This window comes from Elgaria multicarinata, chromosome 6 (genome assembly GCF_023053635.1).
Source record: "Elgaria multicarinata webbii isolate HBS135686 ecotype San Diego chromosome 6, rElgMul1.1.pri, whole genome shotgun sequence".
Taxonomy (NCBI): Eukaryota; Metazoa; Chordata; class Lepidosauria; order Squamata; family Anguidae; genus Elgaria; species Elgaria multicarinata.
In genome coordinates, this window is record NC_086176.1 from 83,924,598 (window position 1) to 83,948,926 (window position 24,329).

The window sequence follows — 24,329 nt, forward strand, 5'->3', positions numbered from 1 at the left end:
ATGCTGAAGGTTCACATGTATTATCTTATGAACACCTAAGACTTCTGCACATACACTCCTAATCCACAATATACAAAATGTACATTGGTAGAAAAAAGCGCAACATCCTGAAAATCCAGGCTTAGCAATTCTATACACTTCAAATCCAAAAGTTCTCATGACATGCATTTAAAAAAACAGCATTTTTTCCAAAACGAAAAAGATTTTTAAAAAGCAATCAACAGAGCTATTAGAAAATACCCAGAGTTTGTACAACCAGAAAGCCAAAATAGACCAATTCTTAGCAGATTAAAATCAAACCTTTCAAAGCTATTCAAGTGAATCTTTTTATTATTATTAATACTAAAAGAGATATTGCCTCAAATTGCTTATGAACCTTGCCAATTGCTGCTTATAAAAAACAGTGTAACCATATAAATCTGAGGTTTTTGAGTCTGCACTATCATTAATCTTATGTTCAGTTGTCTATTCATTACAATATGGGTTTCATTTGGGAGAAGAGACAAAACTGCTTCATTCACCAGATTTGAAATAACCAGAAGACTCTAATACAACAAGAATACATGCTTAGTTGCTCTCTTGGCTTAATGAGCATGGATAGAGTATTCATGAGGAACTGAAGATGTAACGGGGAAAGATATTCAGATCTAAATACAAATACTGTCAGATGTTTTGTATTTCTGTTATTACAAATGATGATTTAAAATTGCCTACAAAATAATGACTCAGGGTTTGAAAAATAACTATAGTTATAACATCTGATCCTGATAAAGATTCTGAAGTTATCACCACACACCAAGATGTGCAAATTAAATCCTTCCCAGCACATAGAGCAGACTAACGCCATGTTCTCTCAAGATTACCATTCTGGGAAACAGAGAACTATCGGACACAAAGTTTGTATTGCACAATAGATGGCACTTCTATTGTGAGCAGTTGACCCACTTCTAAGGGAATAGTTATTGTGCCTAACAGCTTGCAAAAGAACCATATCAGATAGAATAATTATGATGCAAAATTTGCTCGTCATTTCAACATCTCTAAATGGCCAATGTAAAGTTATTATGTCTAAACATACTATTCCATTTTTTAAAAATTTTATTTTTAAGCAAGACTGGTCATTTACCTACATACCCAATTTGTTTCTCCTCATATATTGGTTAAGCATACAAAATGAATAGCCAAATAAGAAAAAATAGGAGGGGGATCCATTTGTCCTGGTGTTCCATGTAGTTTAATAGCTTGTTCTTTTAAAAATAAAAAGCAGCAATTGTTCCAGTTGGGTGATAACAGCTCTCTGTTCAAATCAACTTTCCCTTTTTCTTGGGGGGTCCTTTGTATCCTTTAGCCTTTCTTCGCAAGGTCCGCCTGTCTACTACGGGCACCTCAATTTCCGCTTCCTCTGAACTGCTATCTACAGCTCTCTCAGACGCTGGCTCAGCCGATTCTTCAGACTGTTCGTCCAGCTGGTTCTTTTGCCCTTCTGTGTGCTGCTGGTATGAGATATCCTCCAGTTCAACCATCACTAAAGCACCCTGACCCAGACCAACTGGAGCCTCTGGCGAGTCGGACCCTCCCTCCTCGCTTTGCTCTTCCAAGGAGGAGGTTGTGTTGGGAGATACATTTTCAGAAGTAGTATCTTCTGGCCCCTCAGTCACTACAGAGTTTGAAAGGCCATTATTGGGGCGGTCTTCCTTTTCTGCGGCCGCAACAGGATCTGCATTTGGAGCAAATGCTGTTTTTCTTTGCGTCACTGGATGTTCCTCTTCTGGTAGGACTTCCACATCAGCCATGTTCTCAACCTGAGGTTGGATGAAGACTGACTATAGTTAGTCATGTTATAAGTTTTTTAATCGGAAGAGTACATCACTGTTTTGTTCATTTTCACCATGGGTCAATACAACTGAAAGAAACCCAACATTAAGAAGACAGAAGCCCAATGCCGGAAACACTTAGCTTAGGGGAATTAAAGGCCATTTAAAAGTGAGCCGGGGGGGGGGGGAATAGCAGCCAATTGAGACGATACAGCTTAGGTAATGTCCCCAGAACAACCTCCCCATACCTCAAGAAGCCTCCAAAAGACTCCATATAAAAATTAGGGATTGTAGGAAGAAGAGACGGGGAAGGACGGCAGTGGTAGTTTTCAAATTCTGTCGAAAAATCCCATGGAAACAAACAGATTTTGGTTTAATGGTTATATGCACCAAGGCTTAGATACTGAATAATAAATACTGTATACAATGATCTCTGCATTTTGTCCAAGGCCAGGTCTATATAACTCAGCTTTGTCTCCTGGTTCCCACAAAACCCTGCAGCATTGCTGCTGCAAAGCAGAATAGAAAGAATTACACAGTAGGAGTGAGTGCAGGCAATCCTGCCTGGGGAAAATTAAGAGTGCCATTGTCAGATGGTGGGAATAGGAAGCAAATAATGAAGGACCCAAGACAACTGCAAAAGAACTTTTTTAATGGCAACTCTGTGCAACAAGTTGTAGCAACTTTACATATCCCAATTGCCCTTACTTTTGTTCCCCAACTTTTACATCGCCATGGCGGCCATCATGAGGCTTGTTGAGCCTACCCCCTGCCCTGCATTCCCGTGCCTACTCCGCACCAGGATCTGCCCCGGTACACCCACTTTCTAAACCTGAACTGAAGCCACCACTGACAGACTTGGAAACAACTGTGGTGACATTGGAGCAATGGGAACCATTGCAGTAAATCGACACTTAGGGGAAAAAACCATGCAATTTCACGGGAGAAAGACTGGTGTGGCTACGAGTTGGCGGCTGCATCCTATAAACGATGGGGCACAACTGCGCAGTCACAATACGGTATTTAGAGCATATCGACAAGACCCAGCACTCCTTAGAATAAAATTCTAATAACTTATGTTTATATTGCAATGATGATACATATATATTCTGCATGTGTTTTTCTTGTAACATTGCCACATTTGCCTTTTCTCTGTATAACTCCTTAAACATTTTTCTTCTCTTAATTGGATAGCGCAAACCAGGAGTAGGCAACTTTCAAGAACTGGGGGTCCACAAAACCAAAGACAAAAATGGCAACATGGCTGCTTTCCCAGCAATTCTGAACATGCTGCCCACCTGCCTTGTTTCCCAGTAGAAAGACTTAGAATCCGGAAGTACAGCAATAGTGAGCCACACTGTGGAGACAAAGGACCCAGGTGGCCTGCAAAACTCCCCCTGGGAGCTGCATGTGGGCTGTGGTACCCCTGATTTAAACCTTTGACATGGATAGAAAATAATTTAATTTCCTTAGAGCTTCGGCTATTGGGCGGTATGAAAATGTAACAAATAAATAAATTAGTAATTCCCTCAACTTCCCTGTGGTGAATTTTCATGTCATTTGATGCAACCTCAGATTCTGCTCCCTGATCATTCCTTCTGATCTGACTTACTTCTTGCTCATTTGTTCTCCAGCCACCTTAATTTTTTAAAAAATTCAAATAAAATGGAAATGACAGGATGGTGATATATATTTTTTCTTCCTTTGGTGGTTTTAAAATCTTGGGAACTAATAAAATGTTGAAACAAGAAAGGACATTTTAAACCTTTTTTTTTTTTTTTTTTTTTTTGCACATCCCTCACCTTATCTGAAACATTGTCATCACTGTCTTCAGTGCATTTTACTGAAGGATCAAGGATCAATGGGACAAGTAAAGTTAGAGTTGCTTCCTCTGAACTTTCAGACTGCAACTTTGATTCTCCATCCATAACTTCATTTGCTGTTTGCCCTTCAGACACAATTGACACCTTGATAGCATCTTCCATTAGTTCACCGTTGAGTGGCTCTACATCCATTTCCTAAAATGACAGGCACACATCAAAATGGGGTACTGCCACTGTGACAAACATCAACAAAACCACTATCTTTTCCTAGTTAGACATACGTGGAAAAAGAAGGGGCTTTTTCAAACAACCCTTTTCTAACCCAATACAGAAGGGATGTAAAAAAAAAAATTCTCAGGCACACCCTCTACGTTATAAATTAATATGTAGATTGGCCACACATATCCCATTTTCCTAAATCCCCTTTTACAGTTCATACTTTGCTTTCTACCCAAGCAGAGGAGGGTAATAAAATGCACACGATGATTATGGCTTAATCTCCTCTCATAGTGGGTAGGAAAAAGGTTGCCAGAATAGAGCCTTTGACAGATAGTCATCCACCAACAGCTAGGGGACCTAGGGCAACTGGGAGGCTGCAACTTGTATTTCCCAGGAATAATAACATCAAGCCAAGGGGGAGACCAACCTGGCCCATCCATTTGCCAGAGAAGGAGCAGCTGAAAGGAGCCTGCTTTCCCCTTCGCTGCCCGAAAGAAAACTCTGCTCCTCCAGCTGCCCATTGCTCTGGGACTTCAGAAGCAAAAGAAAAGAACACTCTGGCCCCATCCACAGCCAAAGGAAAATGAGGCAATGCAAAAACACCAGCAAGGAAAGATAAGCCTGAACTGAATACAAATGCCTGCTCTTCTGGCCCTGAAGAACTCTCCCTCCTCTGTCTTTTCCCTGCACTCCCTTTCCCTTGAGTGTCTTGTCTTTTTAGGTTGAAGGCTGGGCCCTTTTTTATTATTGATGAGAGCCATTTTGGGCAACAATAATTGGCTGACAAGCAGGATAAAAATACAGCTCCACCTCCAGTGGTCTTTAATGTAACCAAAAGGTACCTCTTTATCATCTTGCTTCTCAGATAGGGGACATAGCTGTGGTGTTTCTTGGACTGGTTGTTTTTGATTTTCAACTAACACCTCCTGCTCACTTTCAACAGCATTTTCTTCCATCTCATCTATCAAGTCTTCTGAACTTTCAGATACACGTTCAATTGGTTCCAGCCTGCGCAGCAGCAACAAAACATGGATGTAAAATATTTAACAAGAATTATGGAATATTAAAATCCACACTATTAGTGTAGCAGAAGGTAAAACTTGAATCTATCAGGAGATCACAGGGCAATCTGCAATAGATTGGCAAGGATTCCTGACTCCCAAATATTTAACAATAGCAGCAAGAAGAAAATGGCTTGGGAGTAACCAGGAGTGGAAGCTTGTGTAAAAGGGCTGTGAGCGCCACTGAGTTCTGATAAATTCAATTCCTGGACTCGGAATTCTTTAATTCTAAGTAGTATGTCTTTTGCACCAGCCTCTGGTTGATGGATCTCAGGCGTTCTAGTAAAAAATAAAAAAATAGATTCCACAAGCCTAACATGTGCCCACCCATGGTGCAGCATGTGAATATAATTAGATAGGAACATGAAAAAGTACAATAGGGTGACAAATAATCAACTAATGTAATGTACAAACTGAGGCTGTATGTTCTATGCACCAGAAAACAAGAAAGCCTTGCACTTTTCTTTCTTTCTTTTTTATTTCTGCTTTTGTATTTAACTCAGTGTAGTTCCCATCCCACTGAATCCTACAACAGAATTTAAATATCAAATTTTGATCATTCTTCAAATTTCTAAGCATATGATGACACATACATATAGCTAACTAAGGCTGCAACTCTGTACCCACTTACCTAGTAGTAAGCCCCACTGAACTCAATGGGACTTACTTCTAAGTAGACATGTATACAATTGCACTGTCAGAATCTTAGATAAGTGAAAAATCTGGACTGCAAACTTTAATCAATATGTGGAGTCTATTTTGGTTCTAGTACGTTAAAAGAACAGATACTTCCAACATGGAGTGGTAGTTTGTTTATTAAATGGGAAGTTCTCACGCATATTTAATTTTGGCAATATTTAATTTAATCGCAATCTGACTTTTAAAATAAATTTTAGTTGGTTTAACTATTTGGTTGACAGATTAAGTAGAAGTCCACTAAGAGGACAACTAGCGTAGACAAAAAAACAGAAATAAGTTTCATGGCAGCCCATTATTTTGTTTACTGAACCTCATTGCTGTTTAAAAGCAATCAAGATTATTTGGTAAATGTAATCTGCAAATATGCAAGTACACATGTTATTTTTTGTATAAATCAGGACCTCTTCAGAGACTCCAGATACTACTGCAACACACAATGTACCTGTTTTCTGATGTTTGAGAAATGTTTACATCTTCGCCTTCAGGAATTTCAGATTCGTGGCATCTTTTCCCCAACTTTGGACGTTTCAGATGATTGCTTCGTGATCGAGTAGAAAGCGGTACAGCGTTAAGTTCTGGGAAAGGGGGGGAAATACAAACTTAGTTCTACATACAAATTTTTATCTTGGTTGTGGTTCTATACTGTTGTTTTATACTTTGAATTGTCTTAATTTTGTAAACCGCCCAGAGAGCTTCGGCTATTGGGCGGTATAGAAATGCAAAGGCAATAGGAATTAGTCCAAGGTATGTATGTATGTATGTATAGGATGGAACCCTAGTTTCTGAATATGTACTCTTTTGATAGCAGCAAGAGTTGAAGTTACCAGGAAGTGGAAACACAAAGACGGGCCTATAATAGAAAACTGGTTAAAATGTATTTGACACATAGTCTACATGGTTAAGACTGATCTCTTCCGGCAGGTCTACCCAGTCGAATTTTAAGATGTCTGGCTGTTATTTTAACAATGTATTAGTTTTTATATTTTTTAATCAGTTTTATGTATATTATAATATTTTGTATTTTATGTTGTTCCCTGCCTCGATCCAGAGGGAGAGGCAGGTTGTTGTTATTATTATTCTAAAGTAAAAATGAACAGAAGGCAGAACTGCTAGAAAAAGACATAAAGTCATGTCTGTTTTGGCTCTTAGTGAGGGTCAGAGAAGGTCAGACTAGGAAACTAAGAAAATTGTATTATAATTGGAATTGTTCTATAATAACTTTCTAGAACTTGCAAAACAATCAAAATTTACAGAGATATTATAGATTAATCTTTTGGAATTAGTTGCACACACAATTTTTGCCTGCTGTAAAAATCTAAATTTGGCATGTTAGCATGGACAGGTTATATAAAATGAAGAAAACGGACTCTTTTAGATGTGGAACAGCATACAGATATAAATAAATAACATTTAATAGAAAAGATGCAAACTGGGTTTTTTTTTTACCTTCAGAAGTGCCTTCACATACATCTAAACCATCTTTATTTTTATGAACATTAACCTAGAAGAAAGAAACATCGAAGTTTAGCATATACGCATACACACATGTCCTTGGTGTTACATAGCTGCTGATACATTTCTCTCATTCAAATTGTTTTTAATTATAGAGGAGTGGGGCAGAAACGCTTTCTGTTCCATAGACACTCCTGAGGACTGCACTCCAGGGGTGGGCAGGGCTGAAGATAAAAGGGAGCAGGGCCAGAAAAACCCCAAATATCGGCATATTTTAGCTTACAATGTCTTCCTGCCAGTAACTAAGGCCCTTTCTACACCTAAGGTTATCCCAGGAAAATGGAAGGATCACCCCTGCCTGCTCCCGGGATCCCCTGTGTGGCATTTGGATGCCCAGGGACGATCCCAGGAAAAAAAGGCAGGCGTAGAAACAGCCTAAGCCTTAAGAGAGGCACTTCGATATTTTAGGCCACATCTACACCAAGCAGGATATAACACTATGAAAGCAGTCTGAAAACGCTATTTGGAATGTGTCATATCGGCCCCAACAGTTGTCAGTGCACTTCAATACCGCTATAAACCAGCAGGGTAGATCCTGCCTTAGAATGAGTGAAAAGCTGTACAAACGCCAGGAAACTAGCAAACGATCAGGGACTTGGGGGCGAAGGGAAGAGGGCATGGGCTTCTGGGGAATAGTGGAAGGCCAGGTTTGGCCCGAGGTTCTGTTTCCCTGTTCTAAAAGAATATCACCAAAAGACATTGGGGCAAGACAGGGAAGAGAAACTGAAGCAAAACAACTTTTTAAACAGCTTTCCCACCCATTTTATCCATTTTAGAAAAAAATGCTCAGAATTGTTGTTGTTCTTGTTGTTAGTTTAAACCAGAGCATGTGGTTTAAATTAAACCAGAGTTGTTCTTGATGTTAATTTAAACCAGAGCATGTTTTTAAAAAGCACACATAAAAGTGCTAAACAGCCTTTTTAGACCCATGGGCACATTTGGGAACCCTAACATAAAATGGCTTCCATGGAGGGAGTGGCTAATCACATAATGGATGCCGTGGGGGCCTGGCTAGTCAAAAGAGGGGAATGGATGTGGCAAGGGAGGGGGGGAAATAGCAAGACTAGAGGCTGGGAGTGGTAAGAAAAAGCAAAATAGAGGGGTGCGTAGGAGAGAAAGAGTAAGGCTAAGGACTCCATCACACCTACTTTTTTTTCCTGGTTTGCCTCTATGATTTCTACCTCCATTTCATTAGTTGGTCAAGCTAATGGTCCCTTTCACATGTGTTTGTGGCATCACCACTGTACCAGTGAAATCTCCTTTCGCTTGTTTGCTCTCCCAATCCACCCCGGCCCACCCTGGCCCTTCTCCTTCCCCCTCCAGTTCATTGGTTCTTGTTGTTCAACTGAGTCAGCATAAGCCCATTCATTTGACATGGCGTGCTGGAGGAGAACCACCCCACCCTCCTCTTTCAAAAGCAAGACCTCCCTACAAACACACACACACAACAAAGGACATAGCGCAAGGACAGCAATACACAGGGGCAGAAGGGCACTTTCATCCTACATGGAGGAAATAAACCGGACTTGCCCCAATCTAGGAAAATGCAGAAAATGGAGGGGAAGAGGCGGGGTGACTGCAGGACAGGTACGACGTTATGTGAGTATTGCACTGCAAAATGGCAAACCAGGCATGATGAGAGTGTGATAAAATGCTGATGTGATGGAGCCCTAAGGGCTAAAAAGGGAAAGAAAGAAGCAGGCTAAGGATGGGGAATGGAAAGAAATAGCAAGGAAAGGATTTGGATGGAAAGAACTAGCAAGGCTAGAAGCAGGGAGAGAAAGAGCAAAGGGAAAAGCTCTGTGTGGACAAAAGACGATAGGGTTGGGCCATGAAGCAACTCTTCCCTTCTCTTTCTGCCTGCTGAACAGCTGATCAGCAGCAGATTCAGGAACAGGAAGGAGAACCTGGTGCCCTAGTGTTTTTCAAGTTTTTAAATTAAAAATGAAGTTTTGAACGGGGCAGGGAGTGGAACGCTTCACAGGCACCGTTGGAAGGCCATGCAGGCACCACATTGGGGACCCCTGTGCTAAATGATGCAAAGAAAATGGTTTGTGAACCTACACTTAGGCGTGTTTCACTGGGCTCAGTAGCCTGTTCATTCGCTGTGCTGTGGTCCATGACAGTTTGCAGAAAGCTATCCTCACTCTGGGAAGTGTTACTTTCTTTTTGTGAGCCTTCTGATCACAGGGGGAAAAAGAGACAGAGAGAGAATGCAAATACCTCTTTAAAATATCCTCACTGAGATACATTAGCAACACTATATTTTTCAGCATCACAACTGTAGATTTATAGAATCGACTTTGTTTTTCACTATAACCCCCAAGGTCCACCAACCAGAGCCGAGTGCAAAACAGTGGCTCAGAAAGGCAGACACAGAATTGCAGAAGAAGAGGGCCTCTGAGCACATGCTAAGCCCAGGAATTAGTTTTGAGTACCAGAACTGGGGCTTACAGACAAATCTACTCCTGTCCCCCCCTCCTCCCTCAAGCTTTCTTCAAAAGCCTTTTTGTCATCATTCCTACTCTTAAACCATGAAGGGCACAATCCTATGCACGTTTAGACAGAAAAAATGCTGGCTGGAGAATGCTGGGAGTTGTAGGACGTTTTTTCTGTATAAATATGCATAGCACCCTAAGTGTCAGAACCCTTTGCTGAACTACTTGCAAATTACTTGGAGATCTATTACAAGATCCTGATCCACCTTCACCCCACACCTTCATCATACCCCACAGCCATCATACCTCTGCGTTTTAAACTTTCTCTCTGCAATATACTAGCTACCGGTGTTCGCTGGTGCAAATGACCTATTCCTTCAACTTCCCACAGAAGGTCGTGGTCCCCTGGGTACCTTTCAAAGTACTTCTGGCAAGCTGTGGGGAAAATATAAAACAGAACAGGTCCAGTTATGCATAAGACAGAATTCTGGCAAAAAATGTCCTCTCCCCACCCTTTATTTTAAAAGTTGCCTTTGAGGGAGTGTGGTGCAAGAGATGGATAAACCTTGTTTTCTTCTCTGAAGGTACAATCCTATGCATGTTTAGACAGAAAAAAGGCTTACAACTCCCAGCATTCCCCAGCCATGCATGGCTGGTTGGGGAATGCTGGGATTTGTAGGACTTTTTTGTCTAAACATCCATAGGATTGTCCCCTAATGTATTTTTGCCTTTTCCCAAACATTACATTATCTAGATTTATACAGAGTCTAGAAAACTAGAAGATAAAATTTATTGAATTATTTCATTATATTTCTATCCCACCTTTTTTCCTCTTGCGAAGAACCCAGGGCAGTTTACATGGTCCTCCTCTTCTCCATTTTTTATCCTCACAACAACCCTGCGAGGAAGGTTGGGCTGAATATCAGGTACTGGCCCAAAGTCACCCAGTAAACTTTATGGCATACTGGGGACTAGAATCCCCAAAGTCTCAGTACAATACTCAAACCACTACACTTTGAAATTTGAATTCTTTGAAATTTCAAAGAAAGCTGCACAGATCCTTACTGTCACAGGTAGTGTGTGTTCATGTGTGCACACACAGACATACATGTGTAAGTATTACACACGTGTGTGTGCATGCACACACATACATATGCACCCTTCTTTTATGGGTCACCACTTAAAGGAATGAAGCAAAGTTGCGAAAAGTAAATGTAAGTTGCACTTGAAGAAGGGCTTACCAGCATGCATAAAAGATGTGAGTGGGAACCGCAGGCCAAGTGTGTCTTCCGTGAAAGAATCCACAAAATCTTCCAGCATCAGTAGCCCCATGTCTTTCCCCCGATGTTTCTTCCTCACAAACATTGTGTCCAGGACTGGAAGCTGGTAGCTCTGGGTAAGGAAGGCACTACAGATGCTGCCTGCAATCATAACAGCAGCTCTGATTAACACTTCTGGGTGGGGTCATCCTCAGTGTAAGTGAGGTGTTTCCTAAAAGACCATGCCCTTTACATTTTTCAACAGCATTCTATAACATCTCTAAATTAAAGGCAGGGGCTGTAGCTCAGTGGTAGAACATGTGCTTTGCATGCAGAAGGTCCCAGGTTCAATCCCCGGCATCTCCAGGAAAGGTAGGAAAAAACCCTGCCTGAAACCCTGGAGAGCTGCTGCCAGCCAGTGTCAACAATACTGGGTTAGATGGACCAATGCCTGCTTCCTATGTTCCTATCATCTGAATGACTCAACATGAACTTATATTTTTGGTTATGCATACCAAAAACGTTTCAAATTCTTCTCCTCTAAGAACTTCACTGTTGCCCTGGTTTTAGTTGACTCATTGCTTTCCTTTGCCCCCCACCTTCAAGTTGTATTTAAATTATTGCTCTTTTAGTCCTGCCTTATAGCTGCTAAGAGACAACTTTTTCTCTTTTCCGCTAATATTCTGCTTCGGGCAATGCCAGCCTGACAGCATCATCTCAGATGGCAAAGGGATGCAAGAAGGGCTAGAAAACAATGGCAAAATGGTGTCTAAAAATGACCTACCGCGCAGCCTTAACCTCAACCACCTCCATGATGACAAGGAGATGGACTTTGGGTTGCTAGATTACTTGGGATAGTTTTATAAGAATCACTTTAAAAACACAACCAGATAAAAAATCCCTGAAACCAGCCAGAAAGCCTGCACGTGCTTTTCAAATCTGTCTCCATTGACAAAGGCCAGAATATCAACAGGGACCACAAACAAAGAAAAAACCCTGCCATCTGCTTATTACCTTCTCCCAAGATTTGGCAAGTCAGAGCAGACTGGAGGCCCATCTGGCCAAATATCAAGTTTCTAACGGTCGTCAAGGCCATATAATTCGTTGCACTTGGCAACCAATTTCCTGAGAAATTAATCCATTGAGGCTAAAGGGAGCAACTATGGTGAATGTGGCTTTGCACAAATCCATTATATGTTTATTTGTGTTCAAGAAACACTTACTTTTTGAACTGAACAACAGGGGGGTTTGCTCTCTATTTACAACAGAAAACAGAAAGGAAAGAGTAGGTCTGCACCAAGCCCCTTGGATATAATTAATTTTGTTTTGATTTGTTCCTCGTTTTGCAGTAGAAGTGAGTAGCACAGGATCAACTGCAATGGCAAACAGTCACATCTAACAGCAATATGTTTACTTGGGGAGAGGCATCCCAACCTGCCACTTCAACCAACAAGCTGAAAGCAATATGCCTAATTGAGTAGCCAGGCTGGATCAGACCAACCAATGCCTACTTAGTCCAGCATTCTGTTCCCACAGCAGCCAGTCGAATGGCCCAATGGGAAGCCCACAAGCAGGACACCTGTGAAACAGCATCTCTATCCCTGCTCATGTTCCCAGTAATGGGAGGGGCCGTAGCATAATGTGATAGAGCACATGCGTCTCATGCAGAGGGTCCCAGGTTCAATCCCTGGTATCTCCAGGTAGCGCTGGAAATTAATCCTGCCTGAAACCCTGGAGAGCCGCACCCAGTGTCGAAAATGCTGGGCTGGACAGGCCAGTGGTCTGACTCCATATAAGGCAGACTCCTATGATATTGCATCTGATACTGGAGACAATATACAGCAAACCTAACTAGTAGCCACTGATAGCCTTATTCTCCACAAATTTGTAGCATCCCCTTTTAAAACTGTCTAAGTTGGTGGCCGTCACTACATCTTGCAGCAGCAAATTCCATAAAACAACTAACTATACACAATGAAGAAATACATCATTTTGTCTACCTTGAATCTCCCACCACTAGCCTCATTAAATAATCCCAGGTTCTTCCATTAGAAGAGAAGAAAACCTTTTCCCTTCCCACACCCTCCACACCATGCACAATTTCATACATAAAGAGTGACATAAGTACCCCTTTCATGAAGTTAGTACCTCTTTAATAAAAAATGAACTTGCCTGAAAATGGGACTCTTAGTTGAGTACACCATCAATAAGATAAAGATTTAAACAGAAGTTCCCAGTATGTCCCCAAACATATTAGGGAATAAACTCATGAAAAGGTACAATTAATGAGTTGTGCCCCTCTCTCTACAAAGAGTAGGCAGAACCGTGGTGAAAAGCTAATGAAGGACAAACGAAAAGATTGGGGTAATTAAAAGAGGCATAGGTCAATGGTAGATCAAATGCTCTGCATGCAAAAGTCCAAGATTCAATCCCTAGGATCTTTCTCTTCAGATGAATCTCAAACTCCTCTACAACAAAACCTGAGAGAATGAATTGGGTGGGATCCATAGAATCATAGAATAGCAGAGTTGGAAGGGACCTACAAGGCCATCGAGTCCAACCCCCTGCTCAATGCAAGAATCCACCCTAAAGCATTCCTGACAGATGGTTGTCCAGCTGCCTCTTGAAGGCCTCTAGGGTGGGAGAGCCCACAACCTCCCTAGGTAATTGATTCCATTGACGTACTGCTCTAACAGTCAGGAAGTTTTTCCTGATGACCAGCTGGAATCTGGATTCCTTTAACTTGAGCCCGTTATTCCGTGTCCTGCACTCTGGGAGGATCGAGAAGAGATCCTGGCCCTCCTCTGTGTGACAACCTTTTAAGTATTTGAAGAGTGCTATCATGTCTCCCCTCAATCTTCTCTTCTCCAGGCTAAACATGCCCAGTTCTTTCAGTCTCTCTTCATAGGGCTTTGTTTCTAGACCCCTGATCATCCTGGTTGCCCTCCTCTGAACATGCTCCAACTTGTCCTTTTTGAATTGTGGAGCCTAGAACTGGATGCAATACTCTAGATGAGGCCTAACCAAGGCCGACTAGAGAGGAACCAGTACCTCACGTGATTTGGAAGCTATATTTCTATTAATATAGCCTAAAATAGCATTTGCCTTTCTTGCAGCCATAACGCGCTGTTGGCTCATATTCAGCTTGTGATCTACAATTACAAGATCCTTCTCGTTTGTAGTATTGCTGAGCCAAGTATCCCCCATCTTGTAACTGTGCATTTGGTTTCTATTTGTCTCAGCTGTGTCTACCTGGATGCTCAATTCAGCAACAGCCTAGGCTTGAAGGCCAAGGAGGTGGTGTTGGTGTGATCTAGACGAATTCTATTCCCCTCTTCAGCCTTCCTGCCTCGTTAGGTCTCCAGTTTGTGTTTGTATTCTGTGTTAGGCAATTGGGACTGATTAGTATTTTGCTGGTGTGATATTGTGATATCCCTGCCTGAACAAATAGCCATGGCCAAGCTCCACCCACTGAAGGAACACAAGGAGCCCCTGTAGACGGAACATGGAACTTCTAAAGGCCAAATCAGGCCCACAGGTCAGAGGTTCCCAGCGTAAACAATACAGTTCTGGATGGACCAGTGTTCCTGACTCAGTGTAAGGCAGCTTCCTGTTTCTATGACTGTGCAACCTAGATAAAGAGGAGTCTGCATGTACATACCACTTCATACTGTACAACCTTCAAGAAGTGTAATGATAACCATTAGTTACATACAGCTGTTTCACCATTATGAAATGGAAAATTAATTATGAACAACATTTTTATGCAGACGCACAGGCACAGTTTTTGTCATTAAAAAGGTGGACATTGTTTGTCTGTTCCTCACATTAAATAACTTTTTTGGTTTCAAAGGACTGTCTTACCTGGAAGCTTAACAGAATAAAAACCAACTGCTTCTCCTTTCTTCCACAGAATCTTCGCATAATCATGGCTACCATGACACAGGAATGGAAACTCATTTTTCTCAATATCTTGCTTGCGATGAATTACCCTATTTAGCACATAAAGAACCACTCTCTCCCCAATGGACTTCACCTATGTAAGACACACAGGAGAATATGACGATGCTGCTATTAAAGAAAGAAATAAAGCATTTTGTTCCAAAATGGCCATGTATTTATAGAGGCTGCTAAAATCCATGTTCCTACTTCCAAGGTAACAGAAGCAGAAAGACGCAGATTGACAGTCCCTTCTAGGAATGGTTCTTACTTCAACACTTGTGGTTTATGTTAGTTTGCAAGCCAGCTTGAACAGTTTTGGAGAAGCAAGATATAAAACTTTTATTGAATAAAATAAAAACAGCATACATACACTATAAAAAACAAGCATTGGATGAAAACCTAATAGGGCATACCCATACTGTGAACTGGATTTTAAGTGGCTCCGTGTAACTCTTTGTGAGGACTTATAAGAGCTGTTGGTTTGGAAGGTGACTGCTAGTTAGTTTGGAAGAGACCCCTCCACACACAAACCTACAGCTCCCAGGGCTGTCTAGATCAGTGGACTTCAACTGGTGGGTCGTGATCCAAAAGTGGGTCATGAGATCAAACCAGATGGATTGTGGCAAAGCTGTTGCCTCCAATCTGAGCAATTGTGAGAGTAGGTCCCATACGGTCTCGGGTCTGGATCAGTTGAAGACAACTGCTTTAGATGAACTCATCTTATATTCATAGTGTTTACTTGCTTAAAGCGGAGTCAACTGCTTGTAGAATTTCATAATTCAAATGCAAATCATATGTAGCTCTAACAGAGACTGGAATTAAACACTCTACTTGCATGCACAAGCATGCCACACGCATACACACACCCCTATTCAGTAAATCTGAATTTTACAGTGAGAATACACTATGCGTTTCCTCTCTTTGATTTAGATGACCTATAGAGTCTGAGTACAGCTACCAAACATATATATTTAAATGGAGCAACAACATTACTTACCCGCAGAAGTCCTTCTCTAGAAGGAGCAGATGTTCTCACAATATCATCAATCATCCACCACTGATCAGCAAGAAACAGGGCAACAGCTTGAAAGAGAAGAGGAATATGAAGTTATGACATATTCCATTTTTTAATCTTAATCATGTCTTGTAAATGTACTTGTTACATAGATGTACACTTTTTTCCTAACTACTATAGCCCTATTTGGGCATTCAAAAATATCTTACCTTAACCAATGAGTGGGGTCATGAAGCATAGCCCTGCCCCTGATGTTACATGCATTATATCGCCCTCCAAGCATCTGTGCACATAACACAAACATTTGCTGGGGAAGGGGTCTTCTGGGTCACTGTACAAACACATGTACAGTAATCCAGAATCTGGAAGCATTCATGGGGCCATGCTGCAAAGCTGGTCCAAAACATTGTGCTGCCTAAGGCAGGCAGCAAATGGCACTCCACCCCCCGAACCACCAGGTTCAGGAGCATAGTACCCAAAGCCAGCCAAATTATTTTGGTACATGAGGCAGAAAATCCCACAAGCACTTCTCCTCATCCCTGACAATAGAAACACAGAAATAACACAGTAATAACAAAGTAAATAACAATTTGGTATTCTCTTATGATACCCAAAACTGCCTCACTCTGCCTCATAGTAGGGCCAACCCTGCTATAGTGGATGTACAGAAGCCTGGGCAAGGGGCTACATAATGTGTGTGATATCAGAGGTGAGGCTGTTTGGTCTAGCCCCACTCCTTGCTTGCATGTTAAGGTATAATGCGTGTTACTTATATTCAGGATTAAATTACTGAATATTTATTCACCAACAAAAATTTCATCCTTATAAGCAATGGATCAGTCACTGTTCCATGAGCAGTCACCACTTAATAAGCTTAGATTTGGGTTGTCCACTGCAGTTGAAACTGCTACACTTTTTCCATTTATTTACAAATTCCTTTATTTATTACATTTCTATAATGCCCAATAGTTGAAGCTCTCTTGGCGGTTCACAAAAACTAAAACCATGAAAATGCAACAATTGTGATAAAATATTACATACATTTTTAAACTACAGTATAAATCCAAAGTACAAACCAGCAGCAGCATAAAGATCTAAAAATACAACAACAAATTTAAAAATAATAAGAAATGAAGAGAAAAATGCGTGGAAGAATAAAGAGATCTTCAACTGGTGATGAAAAGATGCCAACATAGGAACCAGGTGAGTCTCTCTCTGAAAGGCAGTCCACAATTACTGGATATTTATTCACCAACAAACATTTCATCCTTATAAGAAGTGGATTAGTCACTGTTCAACTTCTTAATAAGCTCAAATCTGGGGTGTCCTCTGCAGCTGAAAAGGTCCTCTCTTTAAAGTAGACACCCACCTCCAGGGGCACCTGGAGGCCCTCTGAAGAGTTTGGATAGGTATATATGGGCAAGAATCTTTTTTGGAAGCCTTCATGAGCTCTGCATGCAAGAGGCAATTTTCTCTGAACAGAATGAGAGCCAGAAACAGAACATTTTCTTCCTCAGCCTCTATAACAAGCAGACCTCAAGGAAAACTAAGGAGGCTACTTACTTTCAAATCAAGCTCCCCAGTCAAGGGAAGCCCTCAATATTTATCAATCCATGACCAAAAGGTCTCAGCAGGAGGGGCAGTGTGAGGAGAGGGGAGTCTGTCTGTCTGTCACAGTACCACTGATAAATGTCCTGTTTCAGATGCAATGAACCATAGTCTTTTTTTTTTAATACAAGTCAGAACAAGCCTCAACTTCACACACTCTCCTTTTTGCTTTGCATGTGAGGGGAAGAGATTGAAAGCTTCTATTCCTGGTTTGTTCTAAACTGCAGTTTCCCATATTGTCTGAACTTGGAGAACTCTGGTTTGTGCAAAATGGAACCCTGTGGTTCAGATTAACCAAGAACAGAACAGGAGGAGGAACATGTAATCCAGGGCAGGCCGAAGAGATTTTACTGCCCGAGGCAGAGGACAAAATGTCCCCCTGCCCCAAATTCCACATATAAAAGCTGACCAGTTGAATCTAGAAGCTGACAGTTAAATCTAACTTCAACACTTGTGACAGGACAGCATCCCCCGCTGCACGTGAGGGCAACAAGCTAGCTTAAGTGGCACAGTGCAGGCTGCGTAGCCCACACAGGTGTAACCACTAACACTTCGCCACTGATCGGCACCCCCAAGCAGCTGCTGCCTGAAGCAGCTACCTCACTCGACCTCATGACAGGGCTGGCTCTACATGAGTATAAGACTTACGCTTGTAATAACCAACCATGGTTCAATGTTCCATCTAAACCAAGCCACTGTTTCTTTGCTCCTGTTCAGTAGTGGCAGACTGCTCCTATTCTCAAGAAGTTTGAGAAAGGGCTTGGGAGCACATTTCCTGCAGCCAGCAGAGATGTCCTCTGAGACAATCACATTAGGATGCGAGATGAGGTAATTTATAACAGCTCACAAAGCCAGCTATGTAACACTGATAGATGGGCCTGTAGGCCTTGCCTCCTGGACCAAACATTAAAATTTAGGTAGAAGAAGCCAATTATTCTCCTAGCAACTGCTTGTAGTGCCCTAGCTTCAGTTGCACCTACAGCAATCGTGACTCTCAAAGCACAATTACGTTAGATCTGAGGAAGAACAACAACAAAAAAAGGCATGGTAAAAGAATGACTCAGAACAGAACACTGCAAGACTGAGATTAAAATTTAAGTGAAACCTGTGAGTGAATCCTCTGGCGCAAACAAAGCAAGGACTTTGTGTCTTTCCTCTCCGCCATAAAGGGGAATGAAGCCAACCGTTGATAAACAAATTGGAATCTGAGAGGGGGGAAAGTTTGCCATCTGTTAGTGTTGTTGTTTTTTGCTGTAAATTGATAGCACGCTAACACATTAAAATATGCTACATAAGAGACAATAGGCTCATTTGCACAACTGCAGCATTCAAAGGTAAACACACTCATGAAAACAGACACAGGGCCTCTCTTTAGTTTGCTATGTATCAGTTTACCAAGGACTCAAGCTGAAATCTAGAAATGAAGGTTAGCTTTTAAAACGTGGTATCAGAGGGAGACAAAACAAAAAATGGAAAGGAGGAGTGTAATTATTATTCTGTGCAGTAGCTTTTTTCCCTAAGAAGTGACACCTTAACCCTCAGTGTCTTCCAGATCATGGTACCTATGACCCAGGCCAGGGGTCCACAGTCTCTTTGGGCTGGTGGGCATATTTGGAATTTTGAGGAAGTTTTGTGGGTGTTCTCACAAAATGGCTGCCATGGGGACTTGCCCATTCACAAAATGGCTGCTATGATGGGCATGGCCAGTTACAGAACATCCATTTCCCACAAGGCAAAATGGCGAGCCTAAAAGACAAGTAACTTGCCCCCAAACCCATGTACGAGGCAGGGGGCAGTCTGAGCTGCAAAACACAAAACCACTCTTTTGAACTCACCGGTTTTTGCTCCAACAACCATCTTATAGAAGGCAAATTGATGAGGCTCAAAGACAAGTAACTCGGTCAGGAAACTGAGTACAAGGCAGTGACAGGGTCTGAGACCCAAATGCGAAATCATACATTTGCCCACACAAAGTACAACAAAATATCAAACTATTGATGCTCAGAGAAATACACAGAGACACAGATAAAATAGCAAGACACCAGGTAATTTCTCAATTCTTACTTTGACATTATTGACAAGAGACAGGAACTCTGGATTTTCTGGATCCCCACATCTAAGATCAGACAGATAATCTTCTCCAGAACTCTCCAGGTCTTCATGACTATAGTTATCCAACAGGTCCACAGGGAAGGCCATCCCCTTGAAATAGATCACACACAGGGTTACTGCTGTAGGCACACTAAATCATCAGAGAACAACTTTTATTCTTTTACTGCTGTAAGCCACCTTGAGAGGGCTTCTGCCCTGAAAGGCAGCCAAGAAATATTTTAAATAAATAGATAAAACACACATATACTTCAGGTTGTCAAGTTTAAGGGAGTACCGTGAATAGGTCCTAATCTATTCCTTCCCCATGCCCTGCAAACACAAGCATGCCTGCACATATATGCACATCCACCCAGGCTCTACCACCAAGGAGTTCTTTCCATGTTAAAATGTGCAGTGGCACCAGTTACCAGGTGGAAGGAACAGGTAGAGGGAAGAAGGGCCAGTTGGAAGAAGCTTGTTTGTTTGCCCAGTCACAGCACACTTCTCCAGACCCTTCTGCTGAAATGGAGGAATAGTCAGTTAACATGGATCCCTTCACAAATGGCTATGGTATAATTCTGTTTGTGAGGGGGAAGTTGCCACAAATCAGCTCAAAGAAAGAAGGGAAGACAGAGGGGGGAATAAGCAAGTGACTCCAACTATTGATAAATGACATCATCTAGATAAACCTTAAAAATGAGTGAACAAAAAAATGGCAATTCCATCCCCATCGTATCTGGTTAAACCAGTACTGCAGGATTTGGAGCACAACTCTTAGTATCTCCCAGCATCCAGGGACAGCTACCTATCCTGAACCAGGGCTGGTTCCACAACAACATCACTCCCATCTGCTGGCAAAGGAAAAGTGAATAAGGCTTCCCAAAGAGGCAGAAGAAATGCTAAAATCTCTGATTCTAATAAAACAGAAACCTGTGAGCTACTAATTGAAAACTGTAGCATTAATGGTTTGTACAAATCAGATAGGAGTAATTATTTGTTAATGACTGTCAACCCTTTCCCCCACCCATTTGTTTCCCTACCAGGACACCATTCAGTTTTATTGACAGATAGGAATGTATGGACTATTCCAATACTAATATTTAATAAAGAAACACAAGTGCATATTTGTGCAATATTTATTTATTTATTTATTTATTACATTTTTATACCGCCCAATAGCCGAAGCTCTCTGGGCGGTTCACAAAAATTAAAACCATCATAAAACAACCAACAAGTTAAAAATACAAATACAAAATACAATATAAAAAGCACAACCAGGATAAAACCACGCAGCACAATTGATATAAGGTTAAAATACAGAGTTAAAACAGTATAATTTAAATTCGAGTTAAAATTAAGTGTTAAAATACTGAGTGAATAAAAAGGTCTTCAGCTGGCGACGAAAGGAGTACAGTGTAGGAGCCAGGCGGACCTCTCTGGTACAGTTTGGCTTCAGTTACCATTCTATAGGCTTCCATACAAGGCATACTATGGGTGCAATACTAAATGTACATTTGGAAGCAAGTTCCATCAAAAGAGGCAGAATGCTACTAAGGTTAATGACTCGTTTATTTGATGTAATCCTTACCGACTTTTCAAGTCTGCAGTTTTCCCAAAGTGACTTACAATATAAAACATAGAATTCCATCACTACAAAAAGTTCATAAAATAAGAAATTAATTATAAACAGCCCAACAGTGCTAGCCTACACAAGTGTACTCAGAAGTAAAACTCATTGAGTCCAATGGGGTCTACTTCCAGGTACATAACATAAGAATGGCCATGTTGGATCAGACCAAAGATCCATCTAGACCCATATTCTGTTCACACAGTGGACAACTAGTTACCCGTAGGAAGCCCCAAAATAAGACATGCATGCAATAGCACCTTCCCACTCATGTTCCCCAGCAACTAGTGTATATAGGTATGCTACCTGATATGGAGGTAGCATACAGCCATGAGGACTAGTAGCCATTGATAGTCTTATCCTCCATGAATGTGTCTAAACCCCTGTTAAAGCCATCCAAATTGATGACCTTCACTACATCTTCTAGTAGTGAATTCCACAGTTTAACTATGCACCGTGTGAAAAAGTACTTCCTTTTATCTGTCCTGAATTTCCTGCCAATCAGCTTCATGAGATGACTCTGGGTTCTAATGTTATGAGAGGGAGAGAGAAATGTCTCCCTATCCACTTTCTCCATACCAAGTATAGTTTTGTACACCTCTTTTGTGTCTCCCAAAAAGGGCAATTAAAATGATCAAGCGGCTAGATCAACTCTCCTATCAGAGGAAAGATAACAGATGGGATTGTTTTGCTTGGGAAAAGGCAAATAAGGGGAGATGATAGCAGTATACAAAACTATGTATGGTGCGAAGAATGTGGCTAGGGAGACATTTTTCTCCCTCTCTCATATTAGTAGAACCTGGGGTCATCTGATGAAGCTGATTGGTGGGAGCTTCAGTGCTTCTTCACACAGTTCATAGAAGGAAATACTTTATTTATTTATTAAATTTATATACCGCCCCATAGCTGAAGCTCTCTGGGCGGTTTACAAAAGTTAAACTTCTTCACACAGCGCACAGTCAAACTATGGAATTTGCCATCACAAGATGTAATGATGGCCACCAATTTGGATGGCTTTAGACAAATAACTTAAACAGATTTCAACTGTTAAGAGGTCCTGCATATGCACCATTACTTTGTAAATTTAGCACACATATAAGCCACAAGGATTCTGGCAGTGAGCAGGTGGTGGAAATGTAGCCCATGCAAGACTAAACTCAACCCGCTTCTGTTCGTGGTAAAATCTTCTAGCCAGCCACTTCCCGAGAGCAACTTCTTGCTATGGAATAGCTTGCCAGAACAATTCTATGTCATTTCTCAACTAGGATAGCACTGGATTTGTGTAGCTTCCCAAATTGTTAGCAGGCGGGGGAAACCTCCACAAAGTCTGCGAATGAGACACAACAGCCAACAGTTGTGATATCTGGTTTACCGGAAGCCTATCGCTACACGTGGGAAACTGAAGTAGGAAAGTTATTTAATTGACAGTTGTCATTATGGTTAATATCCCACATATACAACCTCCTTATGTTATCATAGTACACAGTTCAAATCAGCACTGTCTCACATCAACAGGCAGCATCAGTATATTCTTTACTGAACATCAGCAATTGACACAGAACGATGCACCTGAAACTTTGAAGCACACAGCTACTTTTTTCCAGCTCAGACTGCAGGCAGAAAATGTGATAAAATGGCACTACTACTTAAAGTGACAAATGAAATTGCCAAGGATGATTCAGAACCCTATGCAGCCTTATTTCTATAAAGACAATTAAGGAAGGATTAAGGAGGAAATTGTTTGTATTACACAGCACTGGGAACTAGTGATTGGATGAAGCTCCAGAGGCAGATTAGCAGCTTTAGGCTTTTTATTTATCACACTTATACCCTGCTCTTCTTTCAAAGAGCTTAGAGCGGCTAAGGTATGGTTCCCAAATAGTCTTCTAGCCAGGCAGCTTGCCATGCTGCCAGGCCAGAAGATCACGTAGATCAGAAGATCACTCAAGGCTAAAGTCCACTAAACCAGCATTGCAGTTGAGAAAATGGAAGGAAATAAAGATTAGTTTATACAAGCCATGTAATTAAGGGCGGAATCCTATGGCACTCCCATAAACCTCCAAACGTGGAAGGCTTATATGGGCATCCTATGCAGAGTTGTCCAGCTGGGGCGCATTGGAGCAGGTGGGAAGAAGGCTGGGGAGGCCTCAGGATACATCATACCCTGGCCTTCCCCAGGCCCCTCCCTGCCCACCAGCACACACCCTTCGCAACCTTGGAGAGGCAGCTGACATGGTCATGGCCAACTGCAAGGAGAATAAGAAGAAAAAACTCCAGAAAAAAGAATCTGCTAAGTACTATTTTTTCTCTTTTAAAACAAGAATAAAAAACAAACAAACACAGTAACAAGAACAATATAGTAGAACAAAACCTCAGCAAGGCAACAAAAGAAAAAATAATCTAACGAAGCCTCGATAACAAATTCCCTACGAGGCACCAGCTATGGTGGCCGTAAGGGAACTGAGGCGAAAGGCGGGAACATGCTGGAGTGTGCGCACTAGAGGGCGGGGGAGGGGTTCCCGCCAAAAACTTTTTTCCTCAGCTGAAGAATATCCCCAAAGCGGGGCTCGGCGCAGGCACAGAGTCCATATGTGTGATGTACAGAGACCACAAAGAAGAACTGGCATGGTTTTGGTGGCGCCAACTGCAAAGAGGAAGGGGAGGGAGTGGAGAGTACAGATTCATGGATTCACGATTGGAGCATGGTCTCCAACCTCAGATCCAGGAATCTGAATTATCCTATGCCCCCCACCCCAGACTCTGTCTAGGGGCACATACAGAAATACAATCAAGTATTTTACACAGGGTGGGGAGTAGGTTGAGAACAGATAGAGTGGAAGTTTCCAACATGCTTACACAATGAGATATGTAAGCCACCTGCCACAACAACAACAAAAACTCTAGGTCATCATTCCTGGCATTTTTAGAATAAAGTAGAATTGAAGCAGAAAATATGCAGCAACAACTGCTTAGCTGTAGTCTGGCTTCATGTTCAATTACGAAAGCATTCAAGAAGAAGAAAATAGTGTTGAAAGCAACCCACCCCCCTTCATTTGTGTGTACATAATGAACCAGAAGTAAGCTATTTGCATTTCAGGAACCCAACCCAAAGTTCTTGCTCAGGTGCCATTTCTTTCACGGAACCAGAACATTGTAAAATGCTGCGGACTTCAGAAAGCAGATCAGGTTCAAAGGCCAGTGGTGTTTGCTCCGTATTAGTA

At 41.6% G+C, this 24,329-nt stretch overlaps 1 protein-coding gene across 1 annotated transcript in view; it reads right to left on the minus strand.

Annotated features, from left to right (window-relative positions):
* Positions 1 to 1,290: 1,290 nt before the first annotated feature.
* The window catches only part of FAM169A (family with sequence similarity 169 member A), a 33,553-nt gene continuing 10,514 nt past the window's right edge, over positions 1,291 to 24,329 (minus strand). Inside the window, exons 2-13 of the mRNA XM_063128641.1 lie at positions 19,455 to 19,592; positions 18,496 to 18,595; positions 15,765 to 15,850; positions 14,690 to 14,861; positions 10,808 to 10,987; positions 9,873 to 10,001; positions 9,193 to 9,308; positions 7,063 to 7,117; positions 6,059 to 6,191; positions 4,699 to 4,864; positions 3,617 to 3,832; positions 1,291 to 1,802 (exon numbers count right to left, since the gene is read on the minus strand). Coding sequence (XP_062984711.1) covers positions 1,302 to 1,802; positions 3,617 to 3,832; positions 4,699 to 4,864; positions 6,059 to 6,191; positions 7,063 to 7,117; positions 9,193 to 9,308; positions 9,873 to 10,001; positions 10,808 to 10,987; positions 14,690 to 14,861; positions 15,765 to 15,850; positions 18,496 to 18,595; positions 19,455 to 19,592 — 1,992 coding nt within the window. The 3' untranslated portion in view covers positions 1,291 to 1,301. The remainder of the gene's footprint in view (positions 1,803 to 3,616; positions 3,833 to 4,698; positions 4,865 to 6,058; positions 6,192 to 7,062; positions 7,118 to 9,192; positions 9,309 to 9,872; positions 10,002 to 10,807; positions 10,988 to 14,689; positions 14,862 to 15,764; positions 15,851 to 18,495; positions 18,596 to 19,454; positions 19,593 to 24,329) is intronic.